This window comes from Huiozyma naganishii, chromosome 9 (assembly GCF_000348985.1).
Source record: "Huiozyma naganishii CBS 8797 chromosome 9, complete genome".
In the NCBI taxonomy this organism is placed as follows: domain Eukaryota; kingdom Fungi; phylum Ascomycota; class Saccharomycetes; order Saccharomycetales; family Saccharomycetaceae; genus Huiozyma; species Huiozyma naganishii.
Window position 1 is genome coordinate 1 of NC_035930.1, and position 14,307 is coordinate 14,307.

General features: G+C 46.4%; 5 protein-coding genes across 5 annotated transcripts; 3 read left to right on the forward strand and 2 right to left on the reverse strand.

Moving 5' to 3' along the window:
• Positions 1-373: 373 nt before the first annotated feature.
• On the reverse strand, positions 374-2,815 carry KNAG0I00100 (uncharacterized protein; the record flags this gene model as incomplete). Its single annotated transcript, XM_022609676.1, has 1 exon — positions 374-2,815. One exon carries the CDS (start codon positions 2,813-2,815, stop codon positions 374-376), a length of 2,442 nt encoding a protein of 813 aa, XP_022466047.1.
• Positions 2,816-5,328: 2,513 nt separating this feature from the next.
• On the reverse strand, positions 5,329-7,020 carry KNAG0I00110 (sugar porter family MFS transporter; the record flags this gene model as incomplete). The annotated part of the gene is made up of 1 exon (XM_022609677.1): positions 5,329-7,020. The coding sequence occupies one exon, from the start codon at positions 7,018-7,020 to the stop codon at positions 5,329-5,331; it is 1,692 nt and encodes a 563-aa protein (XP_022466048.1).
• A 2,331-nt stretch (positions 7,021-9,351) lies between these two features.
• Positions 9,352-10,497, forward strand: BDH1 ((R,R)-butanediol dehydrogenase; the record flags this gene model as incomplete). Its single annotated transcript, XM_022609678.1, has 1 exon — positions 9,352-10,497. The coding sequence occupies one exon, from the start codon at positions 9,352-9,354 to the stop codon at positions 10,495-10,497; it is 1,146 nt and encodes a 381-aa protein (XP_022466049.1).
• Positions 10,498-10,976: 479 nt separating this feature from the next.
• FZF1 (Fzf1p) lies at positions 10,977-11,972 on the forward strand (the record flags this gene model as incomplete). The annotated part of the gene is made up of 1 exon (XM_022609679.1): positions 10,977-11,972. One exon carries the CDS (start codon positions 10,977-10,979, stop codon positions 11,970-11,972), a length of 996 nt encoding a protein of 331 aa, XP_022466050.1.
• Positions 11,973-12,726: 754 nt separating this feature from the next.
• KNAG0I00140 (uncharacterized protein) lies at positions 12,727-14,187 on the forward strand (the record flags this gene model as incomplete). Its single annotated transcript, XM_022609680.1, has 1 exon — positions 12,727-14,187. The coding sequence occupies one exon, from the start codon at positions 12,727-12,729 to the stop codon at positions 14,185-14,187; it is 1,461 nt and encodes a 486-aa protein (XP_022466051.1).
• Positions 14,188-14,307: the final 120 nt, after the last annotated feature.

A 14,307-nucleotide genomic window follows, 5' to 3' on the forward strand; every position in this document is an offset into this window, starting at 1 on the left:
GCTGTAGCATACATGCTCAAACTCAAGAAAGGTAGCGGATTGAAACTCATCCCTGGTGGCGGTGGACTAGTAACAAAACGATTAAAGCAACATCATCTCCATATTCCGACAGTACCTATAACTTGGTAAGCCTAGTTGAAATTATCCATACATATTCGCACTATGGACATTAACGAACAGATCAAAATGATACACCCCAAATTCTTTGACGTAACATTTCCTCTCAAATAGATACTCTGCATAAAAGGCCAAACAAATCATAATCACGGACGCTACATATATAGGGTATCTAAATAAAAACGATTATAAACAGGAGAAGTTGCTTAAATCAACTTACGAACAAACAAAATCGAAAAGAAAACCGAAGCATCGGTCAATCAAGCGGCAGACTCAGAAAAATGCCAATAACAGAAGTGTGCATACACCTGCCAAAGAGAAACAAGGTCCAAATATAGCCGCGCTGCCTCCGTAGGTATGAACAGCAGCGGTAGAAACACCTGGACGTGACAAAGTTACGCCACTGGAAGCTGTCTGCACCTGGGGGTGTCGGAACACTGTTAGCTGCTCCGGTAACATCACTCTTTGGGTTCGAAGGGAGTGACAAGGAATTGTAGTTGTGTAAGACTTGGCCCACTACGTTCGTAGGAGGAGAGCCAACGGGGAAAGTAATGTGTGTAGGAACATACACGCCATTGGAGGACTTCACAGAACAGTCACACACAACAACCGTGGAGGTTAGTGTGGTGTATTTTTGGGTAGTTTTCAACGTATTCGCGGTGGTAGGAGGTGCAGTGCCTGTGTTTGGAGTTTTCGTCGACGATCCCTCGCCAGTTGTTATATTATGGTAACCATGTGAGGGTATGGTGCTTATTATCTGGGTATTACCAGTTGGGGAAACACTTCCAGTCGACGGTGTGTTGTCTGAAATTGGCGTCTCAACCACCACGATGTTAACAGGGGTGGTGTTTCCGTCGATGCCCACAGTAACGGTAGACCTTGTCGCTATGGTGGAAGCCTTCGTGATCGAGCCTCTGGTGTACGATGTCTCAGTCAAAGGCGTGTTGTCGGAAATTGGCGTCTCAACCACCACAATGTTAACGGGGGTGGTGTTTCCGTCAGTGCCCACACTCAACGTAGACCTTGTCGCTATGGTGGAAGCCTTCGTGATCGATCCTCTGATGTAGGATGTTTTGGTTGTTCCTGGTAAAGTTGGGGAAACACTTTCAGTCGAAGACGTCAATCTAATACTAGACGAAGGTGCGCCACTTGACGAAACTTGGAGTGAGCTTTGGGATAATGAAACTGAAGTTGGGGAAACACTTGCAGTCGAAGACGTCAATCTAATACCAGACGAAGGTGTGCCACTTGACGAAACTTGGAGTGAGCTTTGGGATAATGAAACTGAAGTTGGGGAAACACCTTCAGTCGAAGACGTCAATCTAATACCAGACGAAGGTGTACCACTTGACGAAATTTGGAGTGAGCTTTGGGATAATGAAACTGAAGTTGGGGAAACACCTTCAGTCGAAGACGTCAATCTAATACTAGACGAAGGTGTGCCACTTGACGAAACTTGGAGTGAGCTTTGGGATAATGAAACTGAAGTTGGGGAAACACCTTCAGTCGAAGACGTCAATCTAATACCAGACGAAGGTGTACCACTTGACGAAATTTGGAGTGAGCTTTGGGATAATGAAATCGGAGTTGGGGAAACACCTTCAGTCGAAGACGTCAATCTAATACTAGACGAAGGTGTACCACTTGACGAAATTTGGAGTGAGCTTTGGGATAATGAAATTGGAGTTGGGGAAACACCTTCAGTCGAAGACGTCAATCTAATACTAGACGAAGGTGTGCCACTTGACGAAACTCCAATACTAGACGAAGGTGAATTGCCGGAAATTGGTGTTTCAACTACAATGATATCAACGGGGGTGGTTCCTCCATTACTACCTATAGTGAAAGTAGACCTTGTCTCTATCGTGGAAGCTTTGGTGATGGATCCTCTGGTGTACGATGTTGTAGTTATTCCCGGTGGAGTTGAAGGATTCCATGAACACACCCCCTTTTTAGAATTCTCGTAAGAGTACACATACTTTCCCCAATCCTTTGAAAGTGCACCACTCGGTAAAGTCAACGATGTAAGGAGCTGTCCTATCCAATTGGCGTTGAAATATACCAGTTTGATAGGATAATAATTACCTTCAACCAAATAAAACTGTGTTTCCCCAGATTTTGGGAAAACAAGTCCTAAAGCAGCTGTAGCACCAACTGTTGGTTTGGAATCTTGTTCACAGCAGTTGAATGCGTCACCTGGTCCAACATAAAGATAAACAGCTTCGTCGGCGGGATCGACGTGGAAATTATACACTCCAGTTTCTGGGGCCCGTAGGTAGCCAGTTAATTCCAAAGTGATATTGGATACCGTCGTATTGTATCCATATATGTCTGTGGTCCAATATGGACTATTCTTTTGGAAGGGTTCACATTCAATAGAGCCACAATAGTGCGACGTAGGGTTGTGACATATGAATGGAGCACTTTTGTCAGTTGGGATACATTCAGCACCAATTACAAAATTTGGATCAACGATGTTTTTCAGCTCATGAATAGGGCTTGGAACAGCATAATCGTGTCCATAAAATTTGGGAGTACGCACCAACGAAAACTTTTGAAATGGAAATGGATAGAACTTTGCAGTGAGACCTTCACTGGCAACTCCCTTGACAGCACAGGCCTCTGGTCTAGATATTTGGGCAGAGGCAAAACACAGCAGCCAAGGCAAAATTATTACCGCACTCAATTGAAAGTTCATTGCTATCTTGTCCTCTTATCGTGAATAAGTTAAGACATGTGGTAGAAGGAACTGAAATAAGGTAAATGGCATCTCCTCTACTTATATACTAGAGACGGTTCATTTAGAAGACCATATTGCATGCTCTACTGGAGTGTACCTTCTTAACATCCAACGATGTAACACTGGATAATACAATGCCTGCTTGTTGTTTTCACCCGCTGTCGATTGAACAATTAGTAGTAAAAGAAGAAGAGTTCTATCCGAACGATACACCGATTGAAATAGACTTTCTTTGTTTATTTCCACACCCGTTCCGAGAATAGGAGGTATCCACTTACAGCACATAGGGGAGGACAGGACTTATAAGCAAACTGCAACATCGTTTTGGAACTAGGATTCCGTTAGCATCTTGGATAGAAGCTCGATCAAGCAACAATTTTATAAAGGGAAAATCATCGAAAGGAAAATCATTTTCGAAAACAAAATTCTTTCTAAATGCGGATATATTAAGGTTTATTTGCTTCCCAGCAGTGGAAAGGAGGGGGGGATTGGCAAGCCAAAAATATTCCTATTAAGGAATGCTGCAACGTAACTCCAAGATATGGAAGGTATGGGAACTCAGAGAAAGCTGAAGGGTGTGTTCTCGTCAGTGTTTATTTTGGCTAGAATATTGTTCTCAAATAGACGATGAGAACTCTACAAAGCCGCTTGCCTTGGACGTTTATTAACCCTGTGTCGAGATTCCTCGTCTAAGTGGGATCAAGTGTAAGGTTGGTATGGAAAGAAAAATACTCCACCAAAAGCAACCGATAGCTCCAGTATGGATGAGCTGGTGTATTGCATGTTTGGGACGACATAACCTTGAAAGTAGCGTGAAACGTTTAGTGCGTGATGTATGCATTCGAGAAAACCTTTTCTCTTAATGTATATTCACCAGGACAGTCAATATGAGAGACAGAGTACGCATGGATGTGACAGATATCCCAGTATGGGTCGTAAACAGAACACACTTACATACTCTACTTAGTTTAGCATTACACGGACCGAACAACCCATCATCCTATTCTTAATTGTATTAGACTGACCAATATCAGTAACAGAATATTGTATTAGCCATTGTATCAGTCTCGGACATCCGCATCACCACCTATCTCATATGCCACAAGTGAGATAGCTCATGGAGATACTCTCCTTCAAAGCAGTACAGTGATACTGTTGGAATGAGAAATAGCTACTTCAACACTCTAATATACATAACCAATGAAACCATTTGGAAAAAGTGTCCAGGTACTGAAAGTTCTTGGTAGCGTTTTTGCAAAAGCTAGAGTGGGTTGTTTTTGGATAAAGTATGTAAAGTATGTAGGTATATCAGTTCCCCTCCTTGTCTAAGACTGGTTCCTTCCTTGAGTCCTGGATTTAGAGGCGGTCTTGAAGGATGTCGGTGCAGCTACCTTGGGGTTTATATATGTTCCGGATAACAGGCCATCCGCATGCCTCGAGTTCGTATACTCGCATGTCGGGTTTATAATAGTTTATAATACTGTATTAGATAGGGTAACGGGTCATGAGTCCATTCCCAAAGGGAGTTACTGATTTATCCTCACGTTCATGTTATAGATGAAATACAACCCTCTCTTGCTAGGAAAATTGCGACACCTTCTTACCATCCCAATGCAGTCTTTTGTTTTAAAAATTGTGATTCTGACCCCCTCTAGAACAGAACTCTGCTACAAGTTGAAAATGCAGTTTTGGGGTGCGAGCTTGAGATCCATCATGTCATAGCAGGGAATGTATTTGAGATAAACCAGTATTGCATAGACATCATAGTGATCATGGAGTGAGAGTCGTGACTCAAAATTCGAGAGAGTACGGATTTGATCGGTAGAGGTGGGTTATTAGCCCATGATTAAAATAAACACCGTCTCGCAATATCTAGAAATCACACGACATTCCTACATTATTTTAATCCCATGGGGTATATGTGTAATAAATAGATAATGGTAGTGCCTTTTCTGAATAAATAGTAATATCTTCCTTACCGAACTTGGCCCATCCCGCACTCGCTCAAAGGAAAAAGATTACCTCTTTCCCTCTTTGATACCATCATATCTTCGATTAATTAATTTGGTATAATATGAGGAGCTGTCACAACGCTAACAGACCCTCCCCAATACTGCTCTAATTTTATGTCTGACATCCTGTCCATCTTTACTTTAGCATCGTAAACAAAAATTGAGAAGCGACACATTGTTAGAGTGCATTATGTTTTATATGAAAAACCTCCTGACAACACAAATGAAACGAAGACGAGTCTGATTAAAAATCGAAAGGTACTATAGTAACATAATCGTTGGACCAGTGTGTTCCTTGCATCCTCCTACTCTTGAAGACAGGTTAACGAACTCAGTACATGAAGAATGTTCAAGTAAAAATCGTATTTAGTCGTAATTAAATTATTAAAATTGTAACATTAGGTGAAAGAGATTTTTGAAGAAAAGAAGGTTAGAAATGCTTTGCAAAGCAAACTGCACTTATTTTCCAAGCATTCTCTTGTAGAATGGAACGTCGTCGTGAGCCATGGCATCGGCATCGTAGTCGCTGTCTCTCTTGGATGGTGGGACCCAAGAAGCTGATTTCCATGGTAGGACACCTTCTTCCCACATGATGTTAACTTCTTCCAAAGACAACCCCTTTGTTTCTGGGACAAAGAAGAAAACATAGACCCAAGAAAAGCACAGACAGCCCATAAAGACGTAACCGTAGTAGAAGTTGATAGCACCGGTAATAAATGGAGTGAAGAAACCCAGCAAGAAGTTCCAGATCCAGTTGGCGGCAATGGACAAAGCCATACCCTTGGCCTTGACTCTCAATGGGAAAGATTCAGACACAATAACGTAGGCAGTTGGGGCCCAGGTGGTGGCAAAACAGAAGATGAAGAAACAAGTGAAGCAAATCATACAGTCACCGGCACCCTTGGAAGATGGTTGGTCTTTACCGTTTGGATATAATCTCGTGACACCGACCGAGGCGAAGACAACGAAGCAACAAATCATACCAGCAGCACCCCATAACAAACCGGTACGACGACCGAATCTTTCGACAAAGTAAATAGCAGGGAAAGTTGAGGCGAAGTTAACAACACCGATGATAATAGCAGTTTGGTAAGAGTCCTTTAGACCAACAGCTTCAAAAATTTGAGTACCGTAGAAGAAGAAGTAGTTAGCACCTGTCAATTGTTGCAAAGATTGAATCATAACACCTAAAATAGTTCTCTGAAGAACTTTTCCCTTGGTGGAGAATAATTCCCCCCAGTTGGCTGATCCAGCTTCTCTTTCAGCTTCGATACCAGCAGCCAAAAATTCAACTTCGGCAATGACAGAAGGATCATCGACGGTTAGCTTGTTAGATCTAGCGACGGAAACCTTGGCATCCTCCATTCTACCAACCTCAATCAAGAAACGGGGAGACTCTGGGACAAACAACATAGCAGCGATCATAAAAAGAGCCCAAGCAAAACCAAGACCTAGAGGGACTCTCCATTGGGTGGAGTTAGTGTAACCGTGTTCCGTACCGTAATTGGTACAGTAACCTAAGAAAATACCTAGGGTAATCATCAATTGGTAACAGGACACCAATGTACCTCTGACATGTTTGGGGGAGACTTCGGAAATCAGCAATGGAGAGTAGACAGCAATACCACCAACACCGCAACCGGAAATAATTCTACCGATGAAGTATTGGTACCACTTGTCAATAGAGGCGATGGAGATGACTAGACCGATCATGTAAACAATGGTAACCCAGACTAGGGCCAATCTACGACCGTAGATATCACCCAGTCTTGACCAAGCCAAACCACCGATAGCACAACCAATGTTGAAAATAGCAACAATCAACCCCATTCTTGGGTTGGAGAAGTAGTAGGTTCCGTCACTATGTTTTTGCCCAAATCTCCTTAAGAAATCCTCATGATTCAAGAACCCACCGATGGTACCGGTATCCCAACCGTAGACGTAACCACCAAAAGCGATCATCAGACAAAGGATGGAGACAGTAACATAAGCGGAAGCTGGCTTCTTTGGCATTTCAGCTGCAGCGACTTCCATACCGTTAGCATCGGTGCCGAACGCCTTCATCTCATCGTTTTCGACCTTATTGGAAGAGTCAGATAACATGGAGCGTGAACCTGACGCAGTAGACGCGTTATCAACTTCGTTTGACATTTGGGGCAGTGAGTAATTCTATTTGTCTCTATTCTTTATTCTTCCGTTTTATTAGAGAAGCTAACTCTTTCTTGTATTAGAAGATGTAGAGAATAGTTGTGAGTGTTGTGGATTTCTTCTAGATGAAATAAGAAATAGCAACTGAAACAATATTTGGGAACCATTCCAGTAAAGCAAATAGAGGGAAATGTCAATGCTTTATATATGAAAAAAAAACCAACCATACGGAGAGTCTGCCACTTTGCTAACGAACCAAACATCTCCTTACCTTGTATGTGGACATTGCAACTTTAGCAACCAAAAGTCGAACCATAAAGAGGTAAAACAATAGCAAGCGGGGGGGTGGGTGGGCATCTTATCAGAGGATGGTTGCTTTTCTTTCTTTTTTCTTTCCTTTCTTTTTTCCATTGGGGACCCCATTGCTATTGTTCTCCGAGGAGCCCCCCGGAGTACTCAAGTCCGAGCGGGCAAGTGAACAATTTTTCCGGGGCGCGGGCTGCTGTGGCGTTTCTCTGCGGGTCATTGTGTTTCCCTCGTGGCGCATTACTGCAGCAACGTGGAGCCCAACGCGGGGCTCCTGCGGGGCAGCAGTGGGGGCAGCCGGGGCGCTGTGACGCAGCGGCAGGGACACTGGCAGGGGAGTTTCTCGAAGAGACTCACCCCCACCCTCTCCAGTCAGACACGCCGCAGAGCAGGCGCGGGGGGGTCGAGGCTGCAACGGACAACGGGGAGTTTGGTGATGACGTTTTGGGCGAGGGCAGGCGCTCAGAAACATCCGCAGGAGAAGGGCGGGAGAGGGAAAAGAAATTGGACTAAAAAATTGGAGGGTTCGGAGAACATCCGTCCGAGTGTGCAGCCCCGCGGAGAAGAGAGATACGGACTAGGGACAAATCCCAACTGGGTGGACACGGTAGTTGTTCCATCCAGGCAATTGTCCTAGTTGGCACGGCCGGTGGCTTCTACCCCAGACATGTACTTGATACGAGTTCCAGGCCCCCGAAGGATAATAATGTGTGGAGGTGCGGAGTGTGGTGTACATTGGCGTCTCCTGTGTTGTCTGTGTCGTTCCTGTGGAGACCAGGACAGAATTCTTCTTTGGAGATTCGGTCCACAGTACACCGGGTTCGTCAACTGACCATCGTTACGTCTTTACCAGAGAAAAGAAGTTATTGTTGATGAGCTAAAACACATGTCCATTGGGAATAGGCATATTTTTGTTATATCATGGCCCTCTCAAGGGGGTGGGGTGGTCAGTTCAAATGTATACTACTGTTACGTCTAGACCATCCAGTGAAAACAGTGCAAGAAAAAAATGATATTGCGGCGTGGGTGGTGAGGTGGGTTCGATAGGGCCATTTACTTTTTTTGATTTCCGGTCACTGGATCTCCTCGACCCCCGCATTAATTATTTTTCCTGCACAAACGCGGGCATGGCGGGGGGGGGGGGGGGGTCACTTACATTTTCTTGTTTGTGCCTGAATTCAACATGGAAGGTCAAATCACGCACGTGGTGATAAAAAGAAAAGCTGGTAGGAGCTTCGAATGTATCCGTCCCAAGACGCATAAAAAAAGGATATTTTCACCATGCACACTCTTGTTTGTACCGGTGTCACAGTTGTGTCATCTGATCAGTACGTAATTACTCGGTCAGTTTTCTCAAGTTGCTTCCGTGTCTTGCATTGCATCTGTCCATGACGAATCTTGGAAGACGCAGCAATCTGTGTTTGCTTCGGCTTTACTTTTCTACTTACAATCACCCCCGCACTTCAATTCGAACGCATCGTGTCTTCCGTTTTATTTCTTTGTCTTTGATCTTGACGTAGGAATAGAACACTTGGGTATGCAATAGAATATTCTCCATAAAGAAGCACTTAAAACTGGGGAAGCGCACGTAGTCTTCACGACTACTCTGTTTTCATGCATATGGTCATACTCGTTTACCATATTCAACGTAGTAGTAGTGTCGTAATGCTGCCCATCTTTTTCACACTTAGTCCAATGGAAACAGAGGAAACCCGGCGTCGTAAGGGAATTGGGCGAGGTGTTTGAAGGGAGGCTAGAAGAATCGTTTACGAGGGTCAGGGGGCGGGGGTAGTGATACTGCTATCACGGGCGCATATACAAGCCCGTCGTTGTCCAAAAAAAGGAAGTCGGAAAAAGAACAGCAGACTGCCAGTATCAACTGACGATAATACAATAGGGAGTACTCGCACGTATAAAAACACAAATCTTGTTCATGTATGTAACAAGGTATGGTGATTATCAGAGATACACCGGTGTTACGCATATGCTCTTTTCTTCCCCTCTCAATGAAAGGGATATATCCCCACAATGAGAGGTTTAGCGTATTTCAAAAAGGGTGATATTCACTTCACTGATGAATTGAGGGAACCGGAAATTGAGGCAGACGATGAGTTGATCGTTGATGTGGCGTTTTGCGGGATCTGTGGGACCGATCTTCACGAGTACACGGACGGCCCAATTTTCATGCCCAAAGATGGTGAGAAAAACGTTCTTTCAAATAAATCTATACCACAAGCCATGGGCCACGAATTCTCCGGCTACGTTGCGAAAGTTGGACCAAAAGTGACCAAAGTCAAGGTGGGAGACCGTGTTGTCGTCGAGGCTACGTGTAGTTGCGTTGACTTGCACAGGTGGCCAGAGTCCAAACATTATAAAACCCCGGCCTGTAATGCGTGTAAAGACCGCTGCGACAACTGTTGCGAGTATGCTGGGTTTATGGGACTCGGTGTCGTTGGCGGAGCCTTTGCGGAGCGGATAGTAACCATCGAGCACCACGTCGTCAAGTTGCCAGATGGGTTCCCCATGGATGTTGCTGCTCTGATTGAGCCTCTGTCAGTTGCGTGGCATGCAGCAAGAGTTTCAAAATTCCCACCAGGTAAGTCTGCCCTAGTGCTCGGAGCGGGTCCGATTGGTCTGGCCATGATTTTGGTCCTTAAGGCGCAAGGAGCCTCAAAGATCATTGTCTCCGAGCCTGCCACTATGAGGAGAGAATTGGCGGACAGGATGCACGTTGAAACTTTCGACCCTTCCACCCATGGTGATAAGTCTGTAGCAATGCTGAGGTCCAAGACTTTCGACGGTAAAGGGTTCGATTTTGCCTTCGATTGTTCTGGTGTCCCCGCCACGTTCAACACTGGTCTTCAGGCAGCACACTATCGCGGTACACTCTGCAACGTCGCTATATGGGGGAGCGGGTTTGATTTCAACCCAATGGGCATCACCCTTCTGGAAAAGGATGTGACCGGTTCAATTGGCTATACCGTTCAAGACTTCGCTGAAGTCACTGAGGCCTTCAAAGATGGCAAGATCGACATTGAAGAGTGCAAGCACCTAATTACTGGCAGATACAGGATCGAAGATGGTTGGGAAAAGGGTTTTCTCGAGCTGATGAACAACAAAGCGACAAACATCAAAGTGTTGCTGTCGCCCAATAATCACGGTGAACTAGATTAGGCTACATGGGAACTGTGAGGCAGCAATGGAGCTTGAAGTGTGCCGATTTTAACGATTGTACGATATATGTTATGTTATTTTTATGTTCAATTATTCATTCTTGTTGCTTTTGTCATCAGTGACAGAGACTCATTTCTGATTGATACAAGATTACTTCCGTAGATGTTTGTGTCCCCTATCGCCCAGACGAGTTTGCGGTTAAGAGTGTACACTACAACACTATAATTGTGAATTATTCGTTTGCGCCGCACGGAGCCCATCTGCCGAGCACATCTCTGTGTATTTGCTTGGTCTCTTGATACTTCCCTTTCTTGGGGAGTGTGGGTCGAGGAATCTCCGTATGAAGTGATCTGTCAGACGGTCTGCATTGGATTTTCGTTACAAGATCTGTGCACCGGATATTAAGTAACACCTGCACTAGACTGGGGAAACCCACAATCCGATTATATCGCCAACCAAACACAAGACAGGATTCCACCATGGGTGATGCTGTGGTGAAGAGGCGTCCGAAAGTGTTCAAGTGCCAGTTTGAAGGATGCGGGAAAGTGTTCAACCGTCCCTGCCTTCTGCAACAGCACCGGTCATCGCACACGAACGAGAGGCCATACGTCTGCGATGAGTGTGGGAAGCGGTTTATGCGGCCATGCCATTTAAGTGTGCACAAGTGGTCGCATTCGCAAGTCAAGCCCAGGCAGTGTGATTTTTGCGAGAAAGGGTTTGTCACTGGACAGCAGTTGAAGAGGCATCTGGCGACGCATGCGAAGAGGGCAGAGAAATTGCTCGGTATTGACACTAAGCGACAGCAGGTGCAGAAAGCTTTGGGTATGAAGAAAATATACTCCCCCTGTACGGATTTTAACTTGACGGGTTCTAGTAAATCTCTTGTGGACTCCAAGGAAAGGCTGGACAAGACTCCCGAGTACACGACTGGTCCTCCGGACTTGCAGAATGCTCTGCTGGACACCGGTGTACCCTTGCAACATCTTGTGCCCTTCCAGTGCCCCTATGACGACTGTTCCACCGTGTTGGGTCCACACGATGAACTGATCAGTCATTTGCTCGAGAGTCACGTGGTCAGCAAGCTTACTGGAATCTACGACGACCCGACGTTGATGACGTACATACCGACTCCTGAAAACTCGGTTGAGGGCGGGATAGTGGAGGATCCCCTACTGTGGAGCGACATGGTTTGTAGAGAGCCCAGTTGCAGGGCTCTGTTACCCTTCCCCTCTGTGTTCGAGCTAATAGAGCACTACGACCAGTGTCACGGGTTCATCCCCTCCTCGCTGGTCAAGTACGGCTTCATAACACTATACGAGCCCGAGCAAGTTGTTAAGGAGGACGATCAAGCAAGTTACAACAACGATCCGCAACTTCTAGAACCACAGCGAACGGATGCTCACCACCACAACCACCACAACCACAACCACAAACACCAGCTGACCAGAAATAGGGAGGATTTCCTACAATATTGAGCGCTTCTCTTCTCGAGCCGGAGACACAAAGTTCTAGGCATTGAGAACGGCCAATAGGGGCGGGCGCCCCGCACCATACCATCCCAACCGACAGCCTCTACTTGCACCGATCCTGGCCCACCTGTGCTCATCACACTACCGTATGCTCCCAGCCACGCCCTACCACTACGTACATAACGACAATATTCCAACCGCGCAGTCCCTGCGGCGCTTTCTGTGCGCTTCCGCTCTGCCCCCTGCGCCGGATAAACCCCGCCTGCGGCACTTTCTGGGCAGAAGCAGAAAAAACGCCGTGAGGTAATTACGAGAGCAAAAATAAAACCGGCGCTTTCTCGCGCTGCCGCTGCGGGGGGTTCTGTGGGGAACGCCTTGGCTCAGCGCGGATCTCGTATCGCATCGCATCGCTGACTTTGGGAATTCGCTGGTATTATACCAGCTTCTTCTTCTTCTGGGCCGGGAACGCCCATGAATATACACGGCGATAGCAGGTTTGAGGGCTGACTTCATTCTCAGTCAAGCGCACCAGCGAAGGGATGGAAGAATGGAAGGAAAAAAAAAAGGCCCGTGGTATCATGCTCTGCGTGGAATATGCACTACTCTCTCTCAATCTCTCGTTCTCGATATAAAAAGGGTTTATTCAGTTTTAAGCTTGGATTCTGTTCGTGCTCTGTTCTGTCTTTGCTTTTCTTCCGTCGCTTAGAACCCCTTTCTGAAACACAACTGGTCAATTCAAGACAATTTATCAGACTGAATAATGGTTCATCTAGGTCCCAAAAAACCACCTGCCAGAAAGGGCTCTATGGCCGATGTCCCCTCCAAACTGCTGAATGAGGTTAAGGAATTCGAGGAAATGTTTTCCGTTTCTGCTGAGAAATTGCAGGAGGTCACAAAGCACTTCATCACGGAATTGAACCAGGGTCTGTCCCCCGAAGGTGGGAACATCCCCATGATCCCAGGGTGGGTCGTCGAATGCCCCACTGGTAAAGAAAAGGGCGATTTCCTGGCAATTGACCTTGGTGGCACAAACCTGCGTGTTGTCCTCGTCAAATTGGGCGGCGACCGTACTTTCGACACTACGCAGTCCAAGTACAAGATCCCAGACGCCATGAGAACCACCAAGAACCCAGACGAGTTGTTCGTCTTCATTGCCGAGTCCCTGAAGAGTTTCGTCGAGGAACAGTTCCCTCACGGCGTCTCAGAACCTATCCCATTGGGGTTCACTTTCTCCTTCCCAGCGTCTCAGGACAGAATCAACCAAGGTATCTTGCAGACCTGGACCAAAGGGTTTGACATCCCCAACATCGAGGGTCACGACGTCGTCCCCATGCTAGTCAAGGAGATCACCAAAAGGAACCTCCCCATCCAGGTCGTCGCCCTGATCAACGATACCACGGGGACTCTCGTCGCTTCTTCGTACACGGACGGGGACACCAAGATGGGTGTCATCTTCGGGACCGGTGTCAACGGGGCCTACTACGAGGAGGTCGCCAACATTCCCAAGTTAAAGGGGAAACTCGCTGACGACATTCCAGCCACGGCACCAATGGCCATCAACTGTGAGTACGGGTCCTTCGACAACGAGCACAAGATCTTGCCAAGAACCAAGTACGACATTGCGATCGACGAGGCCTCCCCAAGACCAGGGCAGCAGACTTTTGAAAAGATGTCCTCCGGTTACTACCTGGGTGAAATCCTGCGTTTGGCGATTCTAGACGTGTACGAAAAGGGCTGTATCCTGTGCGACCAGGACATGACTAAACTGAACACCCCTTACATCATGGACACCTCCTTCCCATCCAGAATCGAGAACGACCCCTTCGAAAACTTGGAGGACACGGACGAGATCCTGCAAAACGAATTGGGCATCAACACCACGGTCCCAGAACGTAAGTTGATCAGAAGACTGTGTGAACTGATCGGGTTGAGAGCTGCAAGATTGAGTGTCACTGGTATTGCTGCCGTCTTTGAGAAGAGAGGTTACAAATCCGGTTCCGTTGCCTGCGATGGGTCCGTCTTCAACAGGTACCCAGGTTTCCAAGAGCACGCCGCCCAAGCGTTGAGAGACATCTTCGGTTGGGAACACGGGCCAGCGTCTTCGTACCCAATCGTCTTGACCGCTGCAGAGGACGGTTCAGGTGCCGGTGCTGCCGTGATCGCAGCCTTGTCCAAAAAGAGACTAGAAGCTGGAAAATCTGTCGGGATTATCACACCATGAAGTGGTCCCCGTTCTGCCCCCCACACTTAATGAGCAATTCTTTTCTTCTTACATAACGACACCCTTTTTCCAATCTTGACTGATAGTGATACTACTTCTGGGGAAATGATCAGAGAATTT